This window comes from Zootoca vivipara, chromosome 1 (genome assembly GCF_965207765.1).
Source record: "Zootoca vivipara chromosome 1, rZooViv2.hap1.1, whole genome shotgun sequence".
Taxonomy (NCBI): domain Eukaryota; kingdom Metazoa; phylum Chordata; class Lepidosauria; order Squamata; family Lacertidae; genus Zootoca; species Zootoca vivipara.
This window is the reverse complement of record NC_142582.1, coordinates 61,381,315-61,406,754: the sequence shown is the minus strand read 5'-3', so window position 1 is coordinate 61,406,754 and position 25,440 is coordinate 61,381,315. Positions and strand designations below refer to the sequence as shown.

General features: G+C 42.1%; 1 protein-coding gene across 9 annotated transcripts in view; it reads right to left on the bottom strand.

Annotated features, from left to right (window-relative positions):
* The window catches only part of TNNT3 (troponin T3, fast skeletal type), a 43,794-nt gene extending 18,354 nt beyond the window's left edge, over positions 1–25,440 (bottom strand). The window contains exons 1-8 of one of the 9 annotated variants that reach the window (XM_088666274.1): positions 18,905–25,440; positions 14,837–14,868; positions 13,346–13,359; positions 10,686–10,703; positions 8,639–8,656; positions 7,838–7,855; positions 2,238–2,249; positions 1,843–1,854 (exon numbers count right to left, since the gene is read on the bottom strand). In XM_088666274.1, the coding sequence (XP_088522400.1) occupies positions 1,843–1,854; positions 2,238–2,249; positions 7,838–7,855; positions 8,639–8,656; positions 10,686–10,703; positions 13,346–13,359; positions 14,837–14,856 (112 nt within the window). In that variant the 5' untranslated portion in view covers positions 14,857–14,868; positions 18,905–25,440. Of the gene's footprint in view, positions 1–1,842; positions 1,961–2,237; positions 2,250–7,837; positions 7,856–8,638; positions 8,657–10,563; positions 10,586–10,685; positions 10,704–13,345; positions 13,360–14,836; positions 14,869–18,904 lie in introns of those variants that run through there. The other 8 variants (XM_088666276.1, XM_088666279.1, XM_088666282.1 and 5 more) reach the window with 8 other exon arrangements.

Below are 25,440 nucleotides of genomic sequence, written 5' to 3'. Positions count from 1 at the left end.
ATAAAAAAATTCCTTCAGTAGCACCTTAAAGACCAACTAAGTTTTTATTTTGGTATGAGCTTTCGTGTGCATGCACACTTCTTCAGATACAGTGAAATAGAAGTCCCCAGGCACTTATGTAGAGAAGGGGTGGGGAGGGGTGGGGATGGGGAGGGGAGATCACTCAGAAGGGTGGTGGAAGTGGGTGATTGACTGACTGATAGCTGTTGATGACCGAAAACGGCAAAGTTGGCATCTGGGTTTATTGCAGGCTCTGGTACCAGTGTCCAACTCCTCACCCACAATAATACAACCACCAGACTTAACATGGACACTGGTACCAGAGCCTGCAATAAACCCAGATGCCAACTTTGCTGCCACATACACCCGGACAACATCATTACTGGCCCCAACAACATCCAACATACCATCTCAGGACTATTTAATTGCTCATCTTCTAACATTGTGTATGCCATCAAATGCCAACAGTGCCCTTCAGCTCTCTATATTGGACAAACAGGCCAAACCCTACGCCAAAGGATAAATGGACATAAATCTGACATCAGGAACCAGAAGACAGAAAAACCAGTAGGAGAACACTTCAATCTCCCAGGACATTCTATACAAGATCTCAAAGTAGCTGTCTTACTACAAAAGAATTTCAGAAATAGACTGGAAAGAGAAGTTGCTGAATTACAACTTATCACCAAGCTCAAAACAATGGAGGGACCTGGTTTGAACAGAGATATCGGATTCTTATCTCATTATACATGATAAGCGATCTTCAGCCATCTCAACCCTTGCTTTTTCATGCAAAACCATTTGCAGTCGTTTTCGGTCATCAACAGCTATCAGTCAGTCAATCACCCACTTCCACCACCCTTCTGAGTGATCTCCCCTCCCCATCCCCACCCCTCCCCACCCCTTCTCTACATAAGTGCCTGGGGACTTCTATTTCACTGTATCTGAAGAAGTGTGCATGCACACGAAAGCTAGACCAAAATAAAAACTTAGTTGGTCTTTAAGGTGCTACTGAAGGAATTTTTTTAACAAATGAATGAGTTAGTGAAAACTTCAACAGCCACTAGTGAACCCTCTCAGCTTTCTTTATGATCCTTCTGACCTTCCCAAACTTCACCATCCCATTCTAAGGCACCTTTTCATTTTGTAAAGATTTATCAATGAAAACTTTCCATTTTGTGTTGAATTCCATGTATATCCCACCTTTCCTCAAAGGCTGTTCAAGGCAATCTATGTTTTATATTCGCAACAAACCTATGAGGTAGATTGAATTGAAAGTGTGTGTGCATATCTGGAACCTTCTGTGAAAATCTGCAAAGAAAACTCCTATGCAAGGAGCTTGCCCATCCTTCCTCACTACATGAAACCCAAGGTTGCAATCCTATGCACACTTTCCCTAGGAGTAAGGGCCACTGAAATCAGTATGATGAAGTGGACTTCCAGGCAATATGTTTATTGAACATTCACCCTGATCTGTTTGCAGGAAGACAATGCTAGCTATTTAACCATCATTCCCATAGAATTTGTTGCCAGGCAGATGAGATGACCTTACGTCAAAGCGAGTATCATCCCACACTTCTCAGTGCATTTTCCTGTTCCTTTGCTTATAACCAGAAATCTTATCTTTTGGAGAAGTGTGTTCATTGCCCAAGACCTTCCAATCAACTACAGTTGTGCAGCCTGAATTTGATTGAATCCCACTGAAAAATAGCAACCGTCTGACAGCGCCCTTACTTCCAAGTAAACATGCATCAGATTGCGCTGCAAAGCTTCAAACGCTATTCTGCACCGCCCTAGAGGAGAAAAGGGAGACAAACAGTTCCTTAAGTGGAAAGCACATACCTTCTTGGACTTCTGCCGGAGGTGTCAAGGTGGAATCAAGCAGTGGTGGGAAGGAGAGAATAAAGGAAGGAAGAATACACATATAAGCACTCTTGAGCTTCATCAGGTGATCAAGGAATGGGTGAAAGGGAATAGAAGAACACTGGTTAAATATAAACATCTAGTGCAGAAGAGGCACTGAGGGAAGCTGTAGGAATGTGGGGAGGGAGGGAAAAACTAGGTTATTGCTGGTGTAAGTGTGGAGCATTCAAGTAACAACCCACTAGTCTGTAAGTGGCAGTTTGTTAATCTTGTTTATCTTGTTTCTTCTCTTCCAACATCCCATTCAAAGACATTATGTACATTCTGTGAACATATCAGAATCAACATGAGAATGTGGAAGTCGTGTCACATACCTGGCTCATGAACTTCATCAGGGGAGAAGTGTCATGGAACAAGATGTAACGGACAGCAAGAGAACGGAAACAAGAGGAACATGTTATTACAAGGTCTTTGGGTGCTTCTATGAGCTTCGAGGGGGGAGGGGGAGGGGAGTAGAGGGAAAGAAAATTAATAACATTGAAAAAATGAAAGCAGCCCAATGGGGAGTCAATGAAGGTGAATGGCAAATACCAGATAAACAGGCACATAGAAAAATGCCACATGTTTTGTCATTCACTTGTCAGCATAGCCTGGGCCAAGAGGAGTTCACTGTTATGCTTTACAAAAATGCTATCTTGGCTGATCCAGAAGAAATGCAAGTATCATTCCAATCATCTGGAGTGCAGCAGTTCTAAAGAGCTTGCATGGAATCATCTCCACAAAACCAGAAATGAGCACACTTATTTCTGCTTCTGGGTAGTCTCATCAGCCCATTTTAGAACCACGTGTATGGTCCGAAATTTGCATCTGCTCGCTTTGTTCATGGCAATTTTCACCACGGTGAGCTTTCATATTGTGAATAATAGGAAAAAGCTGCACGGTCAATTTCAGAGTAGCTATGATCTTCATTGTAACATTTTAGTACCTAGGCGTGCAAGAATATGAGTAAGCAAGGAAGTTCCATGGTTATCTAGCAAAGGTTTGATTTAAATCTATTCTTGTTACAAGAATAAATTTGATCTGTCATGTGGTTAGGTTCTTTGCACATCAGTGGCTTCCATTCCACTCCCAAAGATGGAAACCAACTCTGATTCCATCTGCGTCTCTGGGGAGAACGAAGCTATACATGCAGAATTCCAAAACCAAAAAATGGATCTTTGCAACCAAGCCCTTTTACAAAGAATATTCATTCATGAATACAGCAGTTTATCCATAGTAGCTTTTGTCTACACAAAGCCCTTACAGTTTAATAAACTGAAGCCATTTAAAAGGAACTCTTTAGTCTCTAGCTCTCTTCACACATTACAATGAAAACGGGTTGAGGGAGGAGCACTTTCAGCATGACTTGTGAAATGGCCAATAAATTGGATCCAGACTTAGATTAAATCAATGGGACTTAAGTTAGCTGTGTGTTGTATTGAAGGAAAGACAGTGGGTGGGACCCTGCTCCCCCCTCTACCTGTGCTCATCATACTGTGTGAAGAGGACTCAGATCTTCCCTGATTCTGCCTAGTTCCCCCACTAGCTGCCCATTTAAGAAAATCCTATGTCTTTTCTACCTTTTCTATTTCAAGCACCTGCAAATGTTTTCTTTCTCCCAGATACTTACATGTGAAGGATGGGAAAATGCATTATTTTCAAATCAAGAAGGTTGCAGGAACAGAAATTAAAATCAAGCAAGTGTTAAGAGTTATTGAAACTGTTATCTCCTGTTTCCTTGCTCCACCTTTGAATTCCTGTACACATCACCCTTTCAGATAATCAGTGGAATTCAGAAGTCATGTCACATACCTGGTTCATGGACTTCGTGAGGTGGGGCGTGCCATTAGAGAAAAAGGAAGACAAGACAAGTAATAAATACAGGGTGACTGCAACCTTTGACTCTTGCAAGTCAAGGTTGAAATAAGTAATTGATTAAAGGGGATTAAAGTAGAACACAAATTAATAACCTGTTTAAAATAAAAAAGGAGACAAACATGAATGGGAAAAGAAGGAAAAGAGGTGGAGAGACAGGCAAAATAGCATGGTGTCTCTTGTATAATATTAGTTAAACAGTGCAGTCCTAGACATGTTTATTCAGAAGTAAGTCCCATTGAGTTCAATTGAGCTTACTCCCAGGTAGGTAGGTATAGGATTGCAGCCTAAGTTGATTTACAAATGTGAATAGAAACCTTTGGAATCTATTTGTACTTTTCTTAAATACATAGGGATGATAGCCAGCTAAGTCATACTCAGAACAGACCGAATGAAATCCATTGTTTTTAATGGGTCTGCCCGAAACATGGCTTAATTGGATATCACCCTATGGTGATTTGCATATGTGGAATATGAAATATGCACATATTGCCTGCATTTATAGAATTCAGGATCACTTCACATGTTGCTTTTCTGAGCATGGATCGCATTTCTCCATTTCAGAAAAGTAGCATAGGAAGCAGCACTTCCTAAAAGCTACATATGGACCACGGCTGGTGTGTGTGTGTGTGCATGCGTGAATCTAACCATAGTACATCTGCTATTGTTAGGTGTAAAAAAACATACCGGTAACTATGTAATATTTATAAAAGTACCTATACTATTCTAGCCATTGTACAGGCTCACAATTTAATAAACATGACATGACATTAAAAAAACCCAAATGCATGTCTGTTGTCAACTTCACCTCTGGAGGATCAATTATTTTATTTTATTTTGCCAAGTGCTTCAGAAAACCGAAGCCCTTAAGAATCAGATAAACTATACTGTTTTTTAAGGATGTCAGCGATGAATTACTTGTGTCATCTGGACTGGACTTTACATAAATGCTCACCTTTCTTTTAGACAGGCAAGCATGTGGAAGTGCTGGGCAAAGTTGCAGGAGAAGAGGACAAGATAGCCTGCCCCTTTGTACTTTGAAGGGGCTTCAGCAGCTCCTGTGATGATTCTCTCAGCTTCCCACCTCCCCGCTTCCCTCCCCAAATGACCTCAGACCTGCTTCTGGTTGTCTATGAAGGGTTCCATCAAAGTCCATCAGCTATTGGTGGACAGTGTGAGCAAACTTAAATCCTACAGCTTATCCAGGGAATGGAAAGTAAGTGGACTAAAGAGGGCATTTTAACTTTCCCAGTCTTTTGGAACATGTGTAGGGAAAGGCAGAAGGTAGTCCTATAAAAATATGAAGGAAGGCTAGCAATTAGGGGAATGCTTGGATCATAGAGACTGGTACACTAACCAAATACTATATAAAGGTATTTCCCTGGGAATGTCTAAAGTGTTGTGCAGCTAGGAATCCTGTGCTTCACCACGTTCTTAGCAGAGTCTCAGTTGGCTTATATCCACAAGAGCACTGTAGTCAATGGATAAACCCTAGATCATGGGTAGGCAAACTAAGGTCCGGGGGCCGGATCCAGCCCAATCGCCTTCTCAATCCGGCCCACGGATGGTCCAGGAATCAGCATGTTTTTACATGAGTAGAATGTGTCCTTTTATTTAAAATGCATCTCTGGGTTATTTGTGGAGCATAGAAATTCGTTCATTCCCCCCCCCTCAAAAATATATAGTCCAGCCCCCCATAAGGTCTGAGGGACAGTGGACCAGCCCCCAGCTGAAAAAGTTTGCTGACCCCTGCCCTAGATCATATATGCTGGGTGTCTGTCCTATATTGCAAGGTTTCACTGTTCTAATGCACAATAAATATCACCATTTGTGAATGAAAAGGAGATAGAGGGAAAGAGAGGTTGTCTCTGGGGAAACCAACATAGATATTAAGGTAATGTGTTGCTCTCCTGTTCTCTTCCATCACTTTCAAATTCTTGCACACACTGATATGAGATGGAAAGAGAATAATTCAGAAGTCAAGTCACATACCTGGTTCATGAACTTCACCAGGTAGGAAGTATCATGGAACAAGATTAAGGCAACAGAAAACAAGAATATTAGAAAAGGGACAACATGATTACAAGAGGCTTGAAGTAATTCAAGACAGTGTTGCTAAGTAAGTCAGCTCATTATAGGAAAGCAAATTAATGCAGTTAAGACAGGGATGGTGAAATGCACATAGACAAATGCAGCTCATGCAAATGCAGAATAGGAAATGTAAAGAGTTCAGGCTCTGCAACTGAATTGTAAGCCAAGAATCGCCGATGGATTTGTTTATGAAACTGTTCCCTTTCCTTCTGGGGCACATCTACATACTTCAGGAACAAACTCACTGAGACCATCCAGCCCCACAATAAAAAGTGTGCCTCGGCCTGTGCCATTCTCACTTTGTCCTTGCAGATGGCATGGAGGACATCAATATGGCAAACAAAATAGGCACAACTGGATTTCCGGCTGGCTCCTTTGTATCCCCAACAAGGAAAGCTACCTGCCTATTCTAGAAACACTACCTATGGTTTGGGTCGCATGCTGCAGCTCCCAGCCAGAAACAGAGCAGATGTCATGTGCATATTTCTCCCTTGAGCCTCGCAAGCAGATAGTAGACGCACTGGTTTTATTCACTAATAGCAAGTACTAGGAGGCAATGCAGTTTCTCAATTTTATTGCTAATCACATTGTTAGCACCACGTGTGGTTAAGCCCTGAATATGCTTTCAGAGGACCAAAACAGCATAAAGTTTAGGTTGCTTCTAACCCTTTCAGCCATTTAAACAGGGCAGGAAGAAGAAGAAGAGGCCATGAAGAACCAGTGCTCAAAAACCTGTTGTGGAACTATGTGAGGCAAGCTAGTGCCAATGCTGCTGCTGTCAACAGGCAGGCACATGTTGGGAATATGCATTCACATCTTGCCATGCTTGTCTATTGTATGAATTCTTCAGCATGGGACTGCAGCACAGACTTCTGGGTAATGGGTGGATCAGCCTGAGGCCAATGCAATGCATTGTCAATTCAGGAAGAAGCAGGAGCGCGGAAACAAATTTACTCTCTATTCCACTAAATCCTGAATTGAATCATGGCTGCAGACATCAAGTCTCAAGAGGGCATTAAAAGCAGATAACCGTTCCTTACTTTTCTTTAAAGAGCCAAACTAAAGCTTTGGAGCTGAATTAAAGGCGTATATGTACTCAAGCAGACAGAAAGTATCTTACACAAGTATAGGATGATATTAAGAAACACAGCAGGGCAAATTCAACAGCGAGTTCTGTAGATTAGGGTAGAACGTTTGTCAATTCCACCACATTTTTACCCTCATATCTGCACAGAAGTGTGGTAAAGTCTTCCTTCATTGAAGGAAGGAAGCTACCCCAGGCAAGTAATCTCATGCCAGGGTAATTTGGTCATCTGTATGAGTTCATATTCAAGAGTTCAATGTTTGGGCTGCATTTTGCTGAAGGCTCATGCAGGGCTTTCATCAAGCAGCTAATCCTAAATCTTGCCTTATTAATACCAATAATAATACCAACTTTTAAGAGTTGATTTTGACTGCATATTTTCACCCTGTGAGCACATATGGAAGCTGTTGTGCCAGAAAGAAAAGCGGATGTGGGTTTTGAATTCCAATGCAATGTTTTCCCAATTGTATTCTTCTGCCTTAATTTCTCTGTGAGGGTGAGAGAGAAGCCATTATATTGGAATTAGCAGCAACGCACACCAAAGGATATAGTTGCTTGCTCCAAGGTAGGGCTGTGGAACGGAAGTCTGAGCCACCTACATAATAATATCCCATTCATTCCAACTTTTCAGTCTCTTATGCCATAGGTAATTCAGCTGAAGTCAATAGAAAATCAAGCACCATGCGCAGATGGCTTAGGGCATGTTGGTGGCTGTATGTTTTTCAAAGGGTCTATTTAGATATAGTCAGTGTCTATAGTCGGTGCCCTTTTGCATTCAATTAGCAAGGACAGTACTATAATCACACCTTCCCTTCCACAGCCTTAAGAAATGCAGTGCTCCAACTTCCATTTAAATGGTCAGAACTGAGATGCCTCAACACATACCTTCTTCCTGAGCTTCTTCTGGAGGAAGAATAGAAAAAAGAGAAGGAAACAGCAAGAGAAAGAAAAAAGAGTTAAACAATAAAAATGAAATGAGCCCGCCCAAACTGTGTGAAGAACATGAGGTTGTAGGGGTAAGGTTAGAAATAACAATACTGCAAGTCAAGCAGGGAAAAATGAATCACATACACATTGAACACAACACATTGAGCAGTGATTTGAAATGTTACTTGGATAATAAGAATATGGGCAGTTTTTGAATTCTTGGATAGTAAGAATATGGACAGTTTTTGGCTTTCTTTGTTTGTTTTTAAACCATGCATATAGATCAGAGTTGGGTTGAATCCTAAAATCCCATATTTTGTTAGATAGGGGTTATTTATATAATATGTCACATTTCAAATCCTGCAATTTGTGGAGAAAATGAACCAAAAATGACTATATTTCTCCAAAGAGGGATGCTATGGCAGAGTCTAATTCTGAAAAAAATTAAAAGTTTGAAAAAATTGCAGCCAATTCTGTTATTTTTCATGAACAACAAACAAATAACACTTCTTTTAGTGTATAGGGGATTCAAAACTGAGTTGTCCTGAAGACTGCAACATCAACTCAGTTTCATCGGCTCCCTCACCCACCCACATTGATGCCATGGAATCAAGCCTTTGGAGTGAATATTCTCTTTTCTCTCGTTCTTTTTCTTCTGCCACCCTAGGATTCCTTTGTGCAGACAAACCACTCTTCTGAAAAGGAAGAGACAGAAATCCAAAGGGCAACATCACACACATATACACACCCCACACATACCTTCTTCTTGTGCTTCCTCTGATAGGAGACATCATGGGAACAAGAGGCAAAGACAAACAAGATAATAACATTAAGATAGCAGCCCAAACCCTTTAAAAACTCTTTTTGTGAACTACTGCTGGAGAAATAAGTGGTTAGGGAAAAAAAGAGAATGTACAAAACAGGAAGCAAACAGAAGAAGACAGTTACAGATCAAACAAAGATGGTCAATTCAGAAACCAGAAAAACATAATTCAGGAAAGCGGGGAGCATGCAGTTTAAAGAGAAGAGAAACGCCAAGCCTAGCAATCACACACTGAAATCAATGTGGGGTTTCCCCCCTGTCAACAGAAAGGAAGGAAGGAAGGAAAAGAAGAAGGAAAAAGGAAGGAAGAAAGAAAAGGAAAAGGAAATTCATTTTTCCCAGAAGAAGCTGCCTGTATTAGGTTAGCACCCTTGACTATTTCTTTGTTAGGTTTGACAAGTGGCTGAAGATGGAATTTGAAAAGGACCTTCACCCACAATAACCCTAAGCAAAGCACTGTTTTTTACTTTGCTTTTCAATTAGGGTACTGACTTAAAAGCTGTTGTTACAATAAGGAAATGAACTTCTCCTCAGCAGCATCGTACTCAGGAGCTAAGAACAATACATTAAGTATTAAGCCTCCAATTGTGATTTTATGGAGTTTCTGTGTTGGAGTCGGTTGCTCATAGTCTTCCATAGTTTTTTTTAAAAAAACTCCAACACTAGACATGTTAGTATAGCCAGAGCCTCAAGGGCTACACTGTGCTGCATTTTAAACACCACGGCATTTCTGCTCCAATCCCAGCATTCTCTTCTGGTACTACATGCATATAGGAAGGAAATGACTATAGTACATGGGAGAGCAGACTAGTCCAGAAGGTCTGCCCCAATGGGGCAGGCCTCTATTTCCTGGTGGGAGAAGAAATCCATATTGTAAAGGCATTTTGCCCACGGTTTCACTGATCCATACAACTGGTCCCTGGTGTTACTAGATTTCTACTTTATTCAATTGCTCTGCTCTTTTTATGTTTGTACACCGCTTAGAGTTTAAATATTAAGCAGTTTAGCAACGATTTAAAATAAAACAAATCCTTTATGTATCACTGAACAACCACCACAAAATCAATATTCTTCCATTCCAAACTGGTTTCTCTCTCTTCCTTCAGTTTCAGTTAAATGCGTTGTAAACTTTGTGAGAAATCGAGTTGGCAAAAATGGAACTCCACAGCGCCATCTGGTGTCACAGTGTTGTAAGGCATATGCAACGCATATAAAGCGCTTTTTCTTTGCCAATGTAGCTGAGTCCTAAGTAGCCTGTTTCAAAATATTTGAGGGGTATCCTGATATGGAGTACAGCAAAACAAAGAAGACTCTTGCACTAGAAAAATGTATTAGCACTTTCACATCCAAGTAGCAGTACCTAATAGGCTATATAATGTGTGGTCTCACTCAACACTTTGATCCTGTAAGCTTTTCTGAAGACCCCATCACTGCCAAGAGTCTACAGTACAAACAATATGTTCAGCACTGATGGAACTGTGTGGAAGGGAATCTTCTCCACTCCATCTTCAAAACGTGCCTGTATCAATATACACTACTGTAACTTGTCAAACCTTTAGTCAGCTAAAGATGATGTACATTTCCCAATTTTATATTATCAACCTGCACATTTAACTTAATGTGCCGATGACGGTTTGTTTGGGGACTTAAATATTATAATCAGAGTTTCTGCCACCACAAATTCAAATCTAATTACGAGGGCCAGAAAGTGAATTCAGCAAGATGCACAACTGAGGAATCATATAATTGCTTGGGTTAAAGGCTAGCTGTGTAATATGCATTTAATCTGGTGGCTGTCAAGGTTTGGCCTTGTGAAATGGCCTCCAGTTTTAATTCTGAAGTCACTGGGCTGGTTATTCACCTAGCATTTCAGATCATCTTTAGCAGACAATAACAAAGAGGTGGGTGAATGACAGGCAGCTGAAGAGCTGAAGATCAAGGGATCATCCAGGAGAGAGAAGGCACATTCCAGGTTTTGGTTACCTTCTTCTTCGTATTCCTCTGCATTGAGATAAAAGAAAGAAAGAAAACGAGAAAAGCAACAGAATCAACAAAAAAGCATAGCAATTGCAATACATGGACCACAAGGACCGACACAAAAGATAAAAACTCACTGAAAATAAAAACACCCTTTCTTTATAAAAAGCCAAAACAAAACAAAACACCCAAACATATTTCCATGGTTCTTCTCAGTCAAAAGTCTGGAGCTAATCAAGTACAAAAAATAATGAACTAGCCATTGTTTCCTTTCAAGAATACGAGATTTCAACTGAGTTGGCATGAGTAAATTATATTGTTGTAATAGCTGTAGCATGTCCTGATGTAAAAATTTGATTGCGATTCCATTGCACTTCTGTAAAGGAAGGGCATATTGCATAAATGAACTTTCAGCAGGAGTAATTCTTCCCTCCAAATGATTTCTATAGGATACTGTTCACACAAGTGGTCATAGGTAGCTCGCTGCCTGCTGATTCACTCTGGTGATCTCTTGTAGGTGGAATGGTAGCTTCAGAATCCACTAATTTAATACCAAGAAGTAAATGCTAGAGAGGGTTGTACTTCAATCTGAGAGTGAATTACAACCATAATTATTTTTCCCCTGATTCTTTTTATATTGGATAGCTATGGTATTGGTCGATAAGCCTCAATAGTTAATGAAACGACAATGCAATTCCCTCCATTAAATGTTCCTGCTTTCTTAATGTATAACTAGAGGCTACTAAAATCAGTGAAAAGTTTTGAATCGAGATATTTAGTGTTACTGTTGCAACGATTTGGATTTATTTTACCGAACATATTTCATATCCAATGCGCACTTCCAATATGGAATATACTATTCAGCAGCCCTGCTCACATTTGATAGTGGAATGAGTAAGCAATGCACAAATGACACAGCCACAATGTGGAGGCTGCTCACAAAACTACCTCCAGCTTGGAAGTGCTCCATGCAGTGGCCAACATTCCTTGCATTGGCTCACCTTGTAGATCAGCCCCTACCAAATTTTCACAGTGGTATCTTTCAGCAGTCTCAGGCACTAGAAACCTCATGGTGGGAGCCAGGAAATCTTGTACAGCAAGCTGGCACCATCCTGTTAAGTGGCTGCTGTGTCAACCCACTTTAAAGAGGTCTCCACCATGTGGTCATATGACATCCTGCTGCTGTCAAAAAGTCATCCTCAGGGAAGATCAAACCAGCTTCTAAGTACAATTTAGGGAAGAACAAGACATAACGGCAGCCCAGCCCAGGTATGATAATGCAGGTCATGCCAACATCCTACAAAGTGGGTTGTGGGATAATTTAAAGTGCCACATGTATGGGAGGAAAAAATGATGACTCTTCTTCCCACTCCATGCTTCCCTCCTGCCCCAACAACTGCTTCCATTCAGCTAATTTTTCTCCTGGCAGGGTTGTTTCTGATCTTGGAGTGTCACCAGGAGAGGCTGGGTAGACTGGAGAAGCCCTTTTTCAGACAAAAACAAGGACAGGTCAAACACTCTCCTCTTGACCACAGATGCTGTGTTTAAATTGTTCCCAGAAGATGCTGCTTCAAAAGGCTGAACTATTTATCTGCAGCTATGTGATCGTCAGTTCCGTTCCTTTACAGTTTTGTGAGTCAGCTTCCCCTTAAATGGCATCAGCTTGAGGAAAGAGTCATCTGTCTTCAGTCCAAAAAGAAGATATGCTTCATACACATGGCCAAGCACCCTGCACAGAAAATTCGCTTCCACATGCGACTGCAAGACAACAAAAGTCTGCGCTGAGAGTACGATGCTTTCTGACATGGAACATATGCTGAGAGCGTGAACAAATACAGAGAACAGTAATGAACCACAATGCACAAGTTCATATATGTTTTGGATTTGTAATCTTGCACAATGGAAATGGACATCGGATAGAAAGTTACATAGTACTTGTTCCCCAGTCTACAATGGTGTTATCTTAAGAAGGCAAAACTTTTCAAAATGCATAGGTTGGAGACAGTCTGCAAACACGTTTTTTGTTTTGTTTTTCGTTTAATAAAAACAATAATTTCGTTCATTTTTAGGCCATCCTTGCTAACGGCTTTCAAAATTCCACAGGGTAACAAGCAGCAATAAAACAATCTTGAAATGAATAAGCTACAAAAAGAGACATATTTATGGGCTCCGTGATTGTCAAATCCATCACCAACAGATGGCAGCAGCTGCATGACAAGAAAGCAAAAATAGGAGGCGGAGGATAGAGGATAGATATGATTTGAGTGAACAGGAAAGCCAATCATGTGAAATGGGCATTGACCATGTAAGCAAGGTCAACACTGGTCAGAATTTTATAAAATGAGATACCATGATCCTATGCTCATGGTCAGCCAGAACTCAGAATGCTTGTGTATGATGGATTACAGGTGGGAAAGGGGAGGAATTTGGTATGAAGAAAAGAATGACAAGTTACAAGACCTTCACAGTATGAAACCATCACAAGAATAATAGAAACAGATATCCTCTTAGGATACTGCCTTCTGAATATTTATATATATGCTGAGTACATTTTAAAAAAACTAAGATGCTTAAAAAAACCCCTAACATGCATTGGAAAGGTATATCAAAAAAATCAGACGCTTTACAATGCTGATATACAATTAAGGAAAGCTGTCCATACTCACCCTCTACTTGCTCCCTGTTACAAAAGAAAGACAGACAGATAAGGAAACACAGAAGATAAGACTGCATTCAAATTAATGAACAGAGCAATCCTATGTGTGTTTACACTGAAGGGACGTCTCACTCTGTTCAATGGACTCCCAGTCTGGTGCATGTGCACAGTATTGCAGACTAAATTATAGCTATATGTGATGTACTTGCTGCTTGTAAGTATAATTCATAGATCCTGCCTTATTTGTGCTATCATCTTTCAGCTCCAAGTCATTGTCAGAATAAAAAAAATGGTAGAGCATCACTAGTTTGGCTGGAGGCTGGAGGTTTTATGCATGTGAGCACTGCATTCCTCTCTCTGTTTGTCAAGACACTCCATCATGACTTCAAGACTCCCTTGAAAACTAAATTTCGTAGTAAGCTTCCTCTATGAAGCATTCTCGCTTCGGCTCCACTAAACCATCACCTTATCATCTTTCTGCGTTTTTACCAATGACAAATCCAAGTCTCCTGAGGATGTACTATAGAACCATTTTTATTTCATCCTGCATGTTTGGATTAAATTAGTTAAAGTTGTCTAAGGCTGCAGGTATTTCTGCACTGCTTTGTTTGATCAATGATTGGTTTTATTAATTAATGCATACTAATGTCACTTAATGCTGCATGTTGCTACATCAGGTTGGAAACTGCTCTGTGATGATGGTATGGCTTCACTTGCACATGACATAAACCACTTTGCTCCTTCCCTGCTTGTACTGCTGCCACAAAGCCACAAAAGCAACAAAGTCAAGATTTGGCTTACCATTATGTCTGAACCAAGGTTTGTGGTTTGCTCTCCACAAACAAACAATGGTTGTTAATTAGAACAAACCTCAGTTACAAATCACAACCCCAGGCTTGGACATAATGCTAAACTAAACCATGGTTTCGCTCCTGATAGCATGGCGGCGGCAGGTGAGCAAAGCAGCCAGTTTGCTCCCTGTGCACCAGCACACTTCCTCATTCAAGCTAAACCATCGTTTGAATTAGTGTTGAGTGCAAACCAGGCCTGTGTGGTGCAAAGCAACCTGGATTTTTAAAATATATAATAAATACATAATATGTGCTCTGTTTCCTGGGTATTTCACCACTAACCTCCTCATTTTCTTCACCTTAATTCCAAACTATACAGTTAAGAAGTTACATTCTGCCCATGATCTGTGCAAGCAGCAAATAGCACTGGCTATTTAGGGTTGTGGATTTGGCCCTAGGTCATATGACTTCCTTCCTTCCTTCCTTCCTTCCTTCCTTCCTTCCTTCCTTCCTTCCTTCCTTCCTTCCTTCCTTCCTTCCTTCCTTAATGCAATAAAATTAGGTGTTGCTTCTCCTCATTGATTTTGGAACAGGTCATTGACTTTGTACCTGTGAGGGCCAGTTTTTTCATACTACCAGAAAACCTAACCCCCCCCCCTGCAAAATATGCCCTTTAAAACCAATGGTAATATTGATATGCTTCTACTTACACTTCTTCGTTGTCAGACATGTTGGCAGGTTTCTAGACAAAAGAACAAATGAAGAGCAGAATAAGTATGTGACATATCACCCATGCACACCTGATCTTTTTATAGATGTATATATATATATATATTCCATGACCCATGAGATGTGGAGCAATGGCAATTAAATGAGTTGAAGAAGGGATTATTGTAGCCATACACTTCATAAACCCTACAGTAAAATTAATCATCAAATGGGAGGCTAGCCTGTCACTTGTCTGAGCCGAACCTTATAAACTACAGTAATTCATACACTTAACTACAAGTTGAAATAAGATGTCAAACACTGTGGTATTCAAGCCCACCGAAATGCACTCAGTTATTATGAGCACTAGATGGAACACAATCAGACCATCACTGTGTGATGTATGTGAATGGGCAACTTAAGGCATGTCAACCTGATATCTGGTAGTGAGAAACATTCCCCTAGATCAGAGATGGAAAGTCACTGGCCCATGGTCAGGATCTAGTCTGCAGTCTAGCCTATTACACCCCACCCCACCCAACTGCTGCCACAGCTAATAGGCATAGGGGGGGGGGAAGCTCCCATTGGGTCCATATCTCTTTCTCAGCAACCAGCACGGAAATACCACTGGGAGAGGAATGCCGCAATCCTGTCTGGACTACTGTAATGCACAGTTTGTGGGGCTGCTCCCAAAGATGGTGTGGAGACTTCAGCTACTGCAGGATGCAACTGCTAGGCTAGTTAAGTGGGGCAGCCCAATGAGGCCATGTGTCACTATTCCTGAAAGCACTGCACTGGTTGCCAGTGAGGTACCAGGCCACATTCGGGGACTTAGTACTAGCATAAGTCCTAAATACCCCAAAGAGCACCTTCTTGGACCCTACAGGTACTATCACAGGGGTTGCCCAGTTGGCAGTGGCCAGTGACAGGCCTTTTTCGATGGCAGTTTCCCGTTTGTGGAATGCCTTCCCTAGTGAGGTGTATCCGTCTTCCACTTTGCTGATTTTCAGTGTAAATTTAAAAGCATTCCAGTTTACCCAGGCATGATGGCTGAAAGACAATGTTCCTGGCAGCCCAGCAATCACTGCTTGAGAAAACGTTTTCGCTGGGATTCCCCCCCCCCCGAATGTTTTTAAACAGTTTTTAGATGTATTTATCATTTGCTTTGCTATGTTTGCCACCCTGATCTCCTCTGGCAGGAAAGGTGGGGTATAAATTGAATGAATAAAATAAAATGCAGGCTCTGTGTTGAGCACATGCGCGCACACACACAAACACGCACACCATTTGCTGTGGGTACAGGGCTTCTATTCATTCCAATGACAACTACAACAAGATCAGCTGCAGGCTCATTTGTTAAAGGGTGGATGGAAAAGCGCCAGAATTAACAAGGTTATTTGGGTAACGTTATCTGGCTAGCTCTTGTATTTACTACAGCCAGCTTTAATACCACTGGGTAAGCTCCGGAAAAACCTGGGATCATGAGGGATTTGGGTTCCCACTTTCGCAGCATATGGTCTTCTCAGTCCCCAGCTGTAGCAAATGGGGCTCAAGGCAGCCAGCAGAGATACCCAAGCAGCTAAGTCCCAGGTCAACCTGGCCTTGTGTTTGCTGAGGAGGAGCAGCCTCAGAGGAGAACTGAAAGCACAGCAACAACTTTTTGGGTGAAGGTTAGCAACGCCTTTGCAGAACTATTTTTAAAGGGTTAGAAAACCTCAGAGAGGTCAGGGACGATGAGCTCTGCAAGGGGGATTTCGTCCAACATCCAGCAAAATTCGTGATGGACAGAGCTTTAATTAGAAAACAGAGGCTCCTCCCCAGGAAACCCAAGCCCCGACTTGAGTTCATTACTCAGCTGATATATGAGAGGAGTCTTGAAGGAACAGGCAGATGGATGTGCGTCCTAAAGGAACATCTGCGGCTCACAAGGTTTCTATTTCAGAAAGGTCTAATAATCCTGGAGGCAAGAGTCCTGCCATATAAGGGGTCCTGCCCAGCTCCCAGTGACAACACTTAATGATACAACGTAAACACTCTGAAGGGTGTGCACTTAACACTGCCCTGAACCCCACCCGTTCCGCTGCGTCGTGAGGTTTTAAGCGTTCCAGGGATAAACCCCTAACAACAGGCAGAAAATATTTTGGTTTTGAGGATGGCGTGGTACAGGCTCTCCATAGCAAAGAGGAAAACACAGAAGAGTCCCCTTGCAATCTAACTGTTCCCAAAATAGTTTTAGTCAGTGCTATTTTTCTAGAAAAAGAGGTGCTGGAACTCACCACGAACACCTCCTTCATTCTCTTGGAATGGCAAAGGCGCCCACCTGAGAGGTGTTGGAACGGCTTTTGTCCAACACGCCTATTTTAACGTTCTTCTGAGCTTAGAAATAAAGATGCACAAGCACAGACAATTTTTTTTAAAAAAAAACACGATTTATTTGCTAATGCAATTCCAAGGAAGCGGGGGCCATTTTAGGTGCATCATGAATCTGTAGGGTGGTTGCTGCTAATGGTAGAAATTGGCCAAGAACTCCGCCCCCCCCCCTGCCCTGCCAATGGGACCCCAACTGACAAGTCACCCATTGGACCAACAACTGCAAAAAATGTCTGTGAGCATGCTATAAAAGAATTATAGCAGCCTTCCCCATCATGGAGCCCTCTTTGGACTACAAATCAAATCAACCCCAGCCAGCATGTCCAATGGTCAGGGACAGTGGGATCAGTAATCCAGCAACATCTGGAGGGCACCAGGTTGGGAAAGACTGACTTCAAGGCTAATTTATAATTATGCCAGTCAATCACAGAATATATTTTAATAGGAAAGACATGGTCGTTATTACACATCTTTTAAAGATGTGTAAGCTTTTAAGTAAAAAAAGCAAGGTTCTGAAAATGGGTTCATTCTGTTGCCTTTTCATATATATATATTCTTCTGCTGCTGACACTTTGAGAAAAGGTCCCCACTGACTAGGGATTTCATAATGGTCATGTGAGTCTTGTGGGTAGACTGCCAGTAAGTATACTGGGTCCTGGGAATGTGGCAAAAGAATATATTTCATTTTCAGGATAGGGGTTGAAAATAACAGGAGCTTCTAGGTAGTGACAGAATGGGTCCTTATGACTCATCGAGTAAAAGTTTGCGAACAGGACTTTGATAAGTGATTTGCTCCCTGGGCAGATTTTTAGCCAGATAGGGATGTAACTTTCAGAAAATCTCAACGATTGCATACATTATGATGTTTGTAATATAGGCATATTCCTAAAATAACTAGCACGGAAACAGATGCATGCAGCAATGCCTATAACTGATCATTATGTATTAATAAACTCTGATGAAGAACCAGGGTACCACATGGAGCTTGACTCGTTTATGCTCATATGCTCATATCCATTTGGGGGCATAGAATTTTGCATAGAATTAGTCAGGCTTTAAAACAAAATCTGACAATACATATGTGACTCGGACAAAAGTAGGCACTTGATACAAGAGATGGCAAAGCTTGGCTGGGTCAGAACCCCCTAATTCTGGGTATAAATTCATTCAGATATAGGGTTGAGCCAAAGGTAAGTAGTACACAGTCCATGGGACGTCTGCTCCCCCTGCAAGATATGCCCTTCCCCCCAGTAGTGGATAGTATGGCAGAGCTATGCCACTCACCTGACCTCCCTCCAGCTGTGTTGCTATTGAGGTGGAGGGGCAAGGTGGCGGCGCGGTCAGTGAGAAAAACACCTATGGGGCCAATGCGCTGTCCCCCGTTGGTGCATCTGTGCCGCACTGACCTCACCTTTGCCTCACCTTATCATCCCCTCCCTGACCAGGTATGCAGCATCCGTGCAACTGGAAGGAGGTCAGGTGAGCATTGCAGACCCCCCATGACATCCTCCCCAAGTCTCCATGCAGTGTGCCGTCTCACAAACATTCAGAGCACCGTCTGAGGAAGCAGCATGGCATAGAATGTTCTTTGCAGTCCTCATCAACTACAACTTTGAAACTTTTTTTTAAAAAAATCACCCTTCTTCCTTTTCAACAGTGACAATGGACAAAGGATAAAGATATCAATGGCTGCTACTCACAGTCGCAGTATATCACTGCCAGTGTCAGAGGCAGCATATCTCCGAATGCCAGTTGCTCGCCTCCTCCCTGTGGGCTTCCCAGAGGCATCTGGGCTGACCAATGTAGGAACAAGGTGCTGGACTAGACCAGCCTTTGGTCTGATCCATTGGGGATCTTTTTATGTTCTTATGATCAAATCTGGCAAAAATGTGGATGAAACTCCAGGCAAAGCTAATGGAGACCAAGGGCAAACAGCTGTGAACTACTATGAAAAAAAAAAAGTAAAGGGCTGTGTTGTCTTTCAAGAACATTCCCCAAATGTTCCTTTTGGTGTCATATACGTTTATTCCAGAAAATCTGGTTCAGTCCTATTCTGGCATTGTTTCCAGATGGTCTTGTTTTCTTTTCTTATCATTTATCAAAACAGCTAATAAGTAAACAAAAAACAAAAAACAAATGCACTGAAGCGAGATTTTTTTTAAGTCATGCATTCTGCTGCTACACAGCAACTTATTTAATTCTGCAGAAAATCCAATAAATAAAACAGCAAACAACCCAGAAATGGTAAATATGTATCAAATGAGTGTGGAAAATCTGAGATGGCATTCTTATCATGACGATGTTATGTGGACCCTGCAAAAACAACAACTGCACACACACTGACTAAACCATGAAGTGGAAGGGCCCTGTCATCAAAACTCTGCTTTTTTAAATGGTGTGCAGATTTTGAATATGTGCTTCTTGGTATATGAACTTACACACGTTTGGTGAATTGTTTGTATTTTTAAAAAGGGCTAAATTGTAATGAGGGCTTGCATCTGATAAAAAAATAAGCAACAATATCATGACACAACTCAAATACTTGAACAAAATAATCCAAATGACCTGGAAATATTCAGGTGATATGGATCATCACCATTTATGATAACTAGGCTACACCCTGCACTGACATGAAAAAACATGGGAAACACAGGAAAACTGGCATAGAATATTAATAATGTTAGGGTAAATACATAGGAGGGGTTGGCTGTTCATTCAACTGGTTCTCAAGTCTGAGTGTCAAAGTACCAGTATTATCACTTTGTCAAGAAGAGAGCCATATATTCTAAAGTTGTCTCAAAGCTGGTCTCTTTAACATTTTCAAACTGTTTCTCCTAGGCTTTATGCACTCTGGGACATGGCAGTCTGGGAGATCACCTCGTAAACAGCATCATGGGAATTAAGGACCAGCTTCCCTTCCTCTGATATCCTGTGGCTGATAGCTAAAAAGGAGAAGAGCCAGGGTTCACTTTTCTCCTTTACCCCAAATGTTCAGTGTGGTGCTAGAATGTTAGCAAGTAAATGTACTCCACTTGCATGTTCAGAGGCACTCGCTTCTTGATGAGTATATCACATGTACCACCACAACTGACTTCTGCTACTGAAAAGTGGTCCCAATGGCATATCAACACGGTACATTGAAATAATACTCAAACCTGTTCAGCTATAACAATTACTGACCCAGGAATCAGGGGAAGTGCTGTGAAAGGGCTAGAAATACCCCTCAAAAGAATCCTCACATCAAAACTGAGGCTGACCCAAATGCACAAGCAACCTAATCATCTGTCTGTGGCAGCACTATTTTAGTGCTTCAGTATATTGCGCCACTGAAGCAGCATACAACCCCAGAGATGCAACTCAAGTATTCCTTTCCAGTGCTGCCTGGATATAGTTTTCGGATCATGCATGCCCATGCAGAATCTGAGAACTGCGTTCTGGTACCTCCTGCACCCTATGAGATAGTGCTGCCTACCCTCAAATATCAGGGCTCCTGAGGGCTTCAACATATAAAGTAGATCTGCCTTCTCTCAAAGTCCTAAGGAGCCTGGTTCAAAATAAACTCTGGTTTTAATCTTCTCCCGACTTTTCATCTTTTAGACAACTTATGGTAGGACAGCCTTTGGAATGTATTCCATATCCTGATCTATCAGACATCCCAATTTGCTTGTCTTCAGGAGACAGTGGAAGACTTGGAGCCAAAACTAGATGAGATATGGAAGCTTCATGAATGGACCCTCATTTTTTTTCAAAAGAACAGTAAAGAGTTCCCACTTTGATTGGAGGAGATATTTAAACCACCACCTAAACTAAACTGCCTTCTCAAGCTACTATTCTTGCCACACCAGAAAGAGGGGAGGGGAACAGAAAGAAAGAGAGAGGCATTTGTATTATACCTGCATTTTTTCCCCTCCAAGCTCTCATCAGTATCAGACTGCTTTGAATTATTTACAAAGAAAAAGAAAAAGCTGGGTCAAAAAGGCCAAATCACAGATTTCTCATCCCATGGCCTATATCCTTTTAAGACAGTTTGCTGTAGTAGTCTTATTAGCAGTAGTACATGCCAGTTTTGCATGACTTTAAAACATTCAATGATTCTGCAAAAGAACCAATACTACAATAGTTACCAGGCAGGCACACCTTATTTGCAGTTCAAAGAAACTACACCCCCCCAAAAAAAACCCTCTGTAAGCCCCCCCCGTCCCTGTCCCTGGTGCAGAACTGCAGAAGTTATAAATAATTGCTCGAAATGGAGCCAAATCGAATGAGACAAATTGGATCATGATTCTGTCACATAAATCCCCAGGCCCGTCTCTGCTTCCTGCTCTGAACTATATGTTCCTTTGAGCCTAAATCTATTCCAACTCTTGGCTTTAAAAGCAAAGTCCCCATCTCCTCCGGAGCTTCTTAACAGCTGAGAATGTACCCATCTTCCCCTTGATAGATTGAATTCACTCCCTCACACCTCAGAAGCCATTTATGAAAATAGCCTCCCTCCTATCAATCATTCCCTCTCCTTGGCCATACAAGGGAGGTGAGGCGGCAAGATGATGAGAGGAAGATAGAGAAAGGAAATGGGCATGCACTGGAGAGCAGACCTGGCAGGTAAAGCTAGAAGTCTGAGGCGGGGGTGGCGGGGGGAGGTTGCTGGCACGAGAAAACCACGAAGCAACTGTCAGGGCAACCATCTATCATATGGCAGATAAATCCAGTCCCCTGGCAGAATATCTAGTCAATCTGACTTATCCGATAACCCTCTAGGACGTATTTCTTTACACTCCCTGCATTTTCTTCCTTGCCCTGTCTCAGTAGAAATTCTTTGCAGCCATTTAGTGGTTTGCAATGTGGTTCTATATTTGGGACCAAGACTCCAACAGCCGGAGTTAAAAAAAAAAAACAAGCCCTGAGAGTAAGAAGCAACAGCCCAATTTGCTCGTTCCTAATCCCATCCATCTGTGCTGCTGGTCTCTCATGCCGCTGCTCATTTCCAAAGCTAGCAAAGTCAGCTAAGAATAAGAAAGACTCGGAAACCTGGCCTATCGATCCCCTTTCACACAGCTGCACCCTCTGCTGGACTGCTTTGTGACATTTCTGTTAAGGATCTGACAGCAGAAGGCGTCGCAGATGTTGTCCAAACTTTCTCTCTGCACAAATAAATGCGCCAGGAAAACACATTATGGATGGCTATACGCTAAGGGTTACATAAACCAAGAAGCAGCCAAACTCTATCTCAATGTGATCGTTTCATCATTAAACATCCGCGAGCCACATGAAGCTTTGAATAAAAATAACTGCAGGTTTGCAGCATTATCCTCTGTGTATCTGCTCAGAAGCAAGTCCCATTAAAATCAATGAGGCTTACTCTCAAATGTGCAAAGGGTTTCAACCCAAAGATAGATGTAAATATCTGGTCAGGAAAGCAGAATCTTCCATATGGAAAAATAATAATCCAATGACACGTTAGCTCATGGTAATGCAAGAAAAGAGCAGGTTGGTTGGTCTATGCAGAGTGGGGCAAAGGAGTAGATATAGATCTTCTGGAAGGTCACAATCAGTAAGCAAGGATTTCTGACTCCCAATTATTTCACAATGGCAGCAACATGAATACTCCCTGTACCACCACTCCATCCAAAATTATACTAGAAGTTTGAGTGGATTTTGTGTGGAATTTTTGTGTTCCGTTCTGGTACTCAAAACAAATTCTCCAATTCTAAATATACATATTTTGCACCAGGCTTCAATTAGTAGATTTGAGATTCTAGTGAGGGGTGGGAAAAAGTAGATCCCGTAGGCCTTCCCCAGTCTAAGGTGAAAAAGGATACTGGTGACAAATAACATGTTCAGACACGCACACAAGATTGCTGCACCCTAGGCCATAGAAAAAGTCGCTGCTTATATTCGAGAGCAGCCAGTCAATGTGGCCCAAACCTAATTATGGTGAACACACACACAGTTTGATCGCTAATGCTTCAGAAGGTGGGAGCGGCAGGGGCCACCAGGGATGGTGCACTGGACTTTTGCATGCTATCACATTGTACTTCTGGAAAAACAAGAGAGAAATTCTAGTCCACTTCTTGTGGGCTGGTTCCCAGATTATGGTTGCCACATGTGGCAGTCCTCATGTGGCAATGTTCTCCACTGCAGCTCGAACAGCCAAAAATGGCCTGCAGTGGCATGGAGAAAGTTATCCAATCCACCTTGTGAGCTGCTGTGCACAAAATGACTTGCCATCTGGGGGCAGAGGCTGCCATGCAGAGTGGTCCGGAGCAGCCTCTACAAGGAAGCACTGGTTCTTCGTCCTGTGTCGTCACACACCCCGGCTATTTTCAGGCAACTTCCTCACTGACCAAAATCATATCTCAGTGTAGGAAAGCAGAGGTTTGGATTCATTCTCCCCACCCGTTCCTTTTTGGGAGCAGCAAGTGTCTCTTTCTCAGTATATGGTGAAGAAATAAAACAATACACTAATTAACTGTTGGTATGCTCTTAATCAAAATGATCCCAACATTTGTGAAGATTGAGAAACAACCTAATTCTATGCATCTGCTCAGAAGTAAGTCCCAGAGATTTCAATGAGGTTTACTCCCAGGTAAGCTTGCAGCCTCAGCCATGACAACAAACATGTTACTCAAAAGAGGTCATTCATTGATTCCTCAGTCATTTTATGATCAGGCCTGCTTCCTGTCAAAGACCTTTTATGCCACTGTTTTCCAATATGGCGACTATATATTTAATATAGTGCCTTGCACTCCCTATCAGGTTTGATCTGCTTGTAGAACAGCATATGCAAACTGAAGAATCCTAACAAATCCTAATCAGCCCCAAACTATTCAGATTCACACTTTTTCATCCAGTTTGTGGGAACTGCATGATACATGCAACATCTTTCCTTATAAACCATATACTTTGCATTCCTGGAGTCCAGCATCACTTTTCAAGGAAGTGAATTACATTTATTACATTTTCACCAGTAGACTTGGGAATAACCAATGCATACAATGTGTGAAAAGCTGCCAGGCCATGAGACTCAACATCTCTCAGCTGAACTCCCATCACGTTTGACACACTGAGTCCACAACTAAAACAATCCCAAACCATGCCACTATAACTCTTTGAGGCCAATGGGATTTTGCCAAGAAGCTGCACTAATTAGTATTCACTTTTATTTCCACAGCCTTCTGAGACTGCCCTCCTTTTCAGTGGCTACCTCATTTGACATAAAAGGGTTACTTTTATCTATCTCTACCCTAACTTCTATCTCCCCTTTGTAACTAAATTCAAGCTGTGAGGGGAAACTGCATTTTCAGCAGAGATTAATACAACCACTGGAAGATTTTGAGAGCTTTGTGTATAGCAACCTAGTGATGCTCTCCTGATGTTTTGAACTACAACAGCCATCATGCTGCAGCCCCCATGGCCATACAAACTGGAGCTGACAGGCATTGTGGTCCAAAACATCAGGAGTACGACAGGTTGGGGAAGCCTGGTATATATGAGATATACTTTTCTTGACAACTTCCAAGGCAACATAGTGCTCACTTTTAGGCTCCACTTTTGAAATGCTCCCCCTCCATCCCCCATCTATCTATCGATCAATCGATCTATCTATCTATAATGGACTGCCACTGCTTATTAGTACAACCTTGAAGCCAGCCCCCCTCAAAAGAGGTAAGAAAAAATGGTAGGCCCAACAGGGAAATGACCACGAGACATGGACTTAGGATGTGTACATACTATACCTTTTAAAGCACTTTCCAAGCCCTCAAAGAATTCTGAGCACTGCAATTCGCCCCTCACAAAGCTACAATTCCCAGCTGCCCTTAACTAGGGATGAAACTAGGCTTTATTTCACCCAGGTCAAAGACCCAGTTGGGCACACACAACCCATGCACATTTGCAGATACAGCACACACACACACACACACACACAGGTGGGGAGCCTCAGTGGTGCCCCTATGGAGACTTCAGATGGGGCAAAAAACCTGGCTTGCCCCACCCTGTAGCTACAACCTCTGCCTTAAACTACAGGACCCTGAATGTTTCGCAGAAAAGAACGCGTTTCCAAGTGCGCACGTAGCCTTATGCTAGGCCCAGGACTCCCTGAACTCCTTTCTTGGAGGTTTGCACCTGGGTCCCCCTCACATAGAGTTACTGAATCTCCTCCTTACCTGAGAGGGGGGGAGCTGCTGTGAGAAGCAAGGAGCTTTCTGCCGAATGGGAGAAAGGCTGCAGGGTCTGC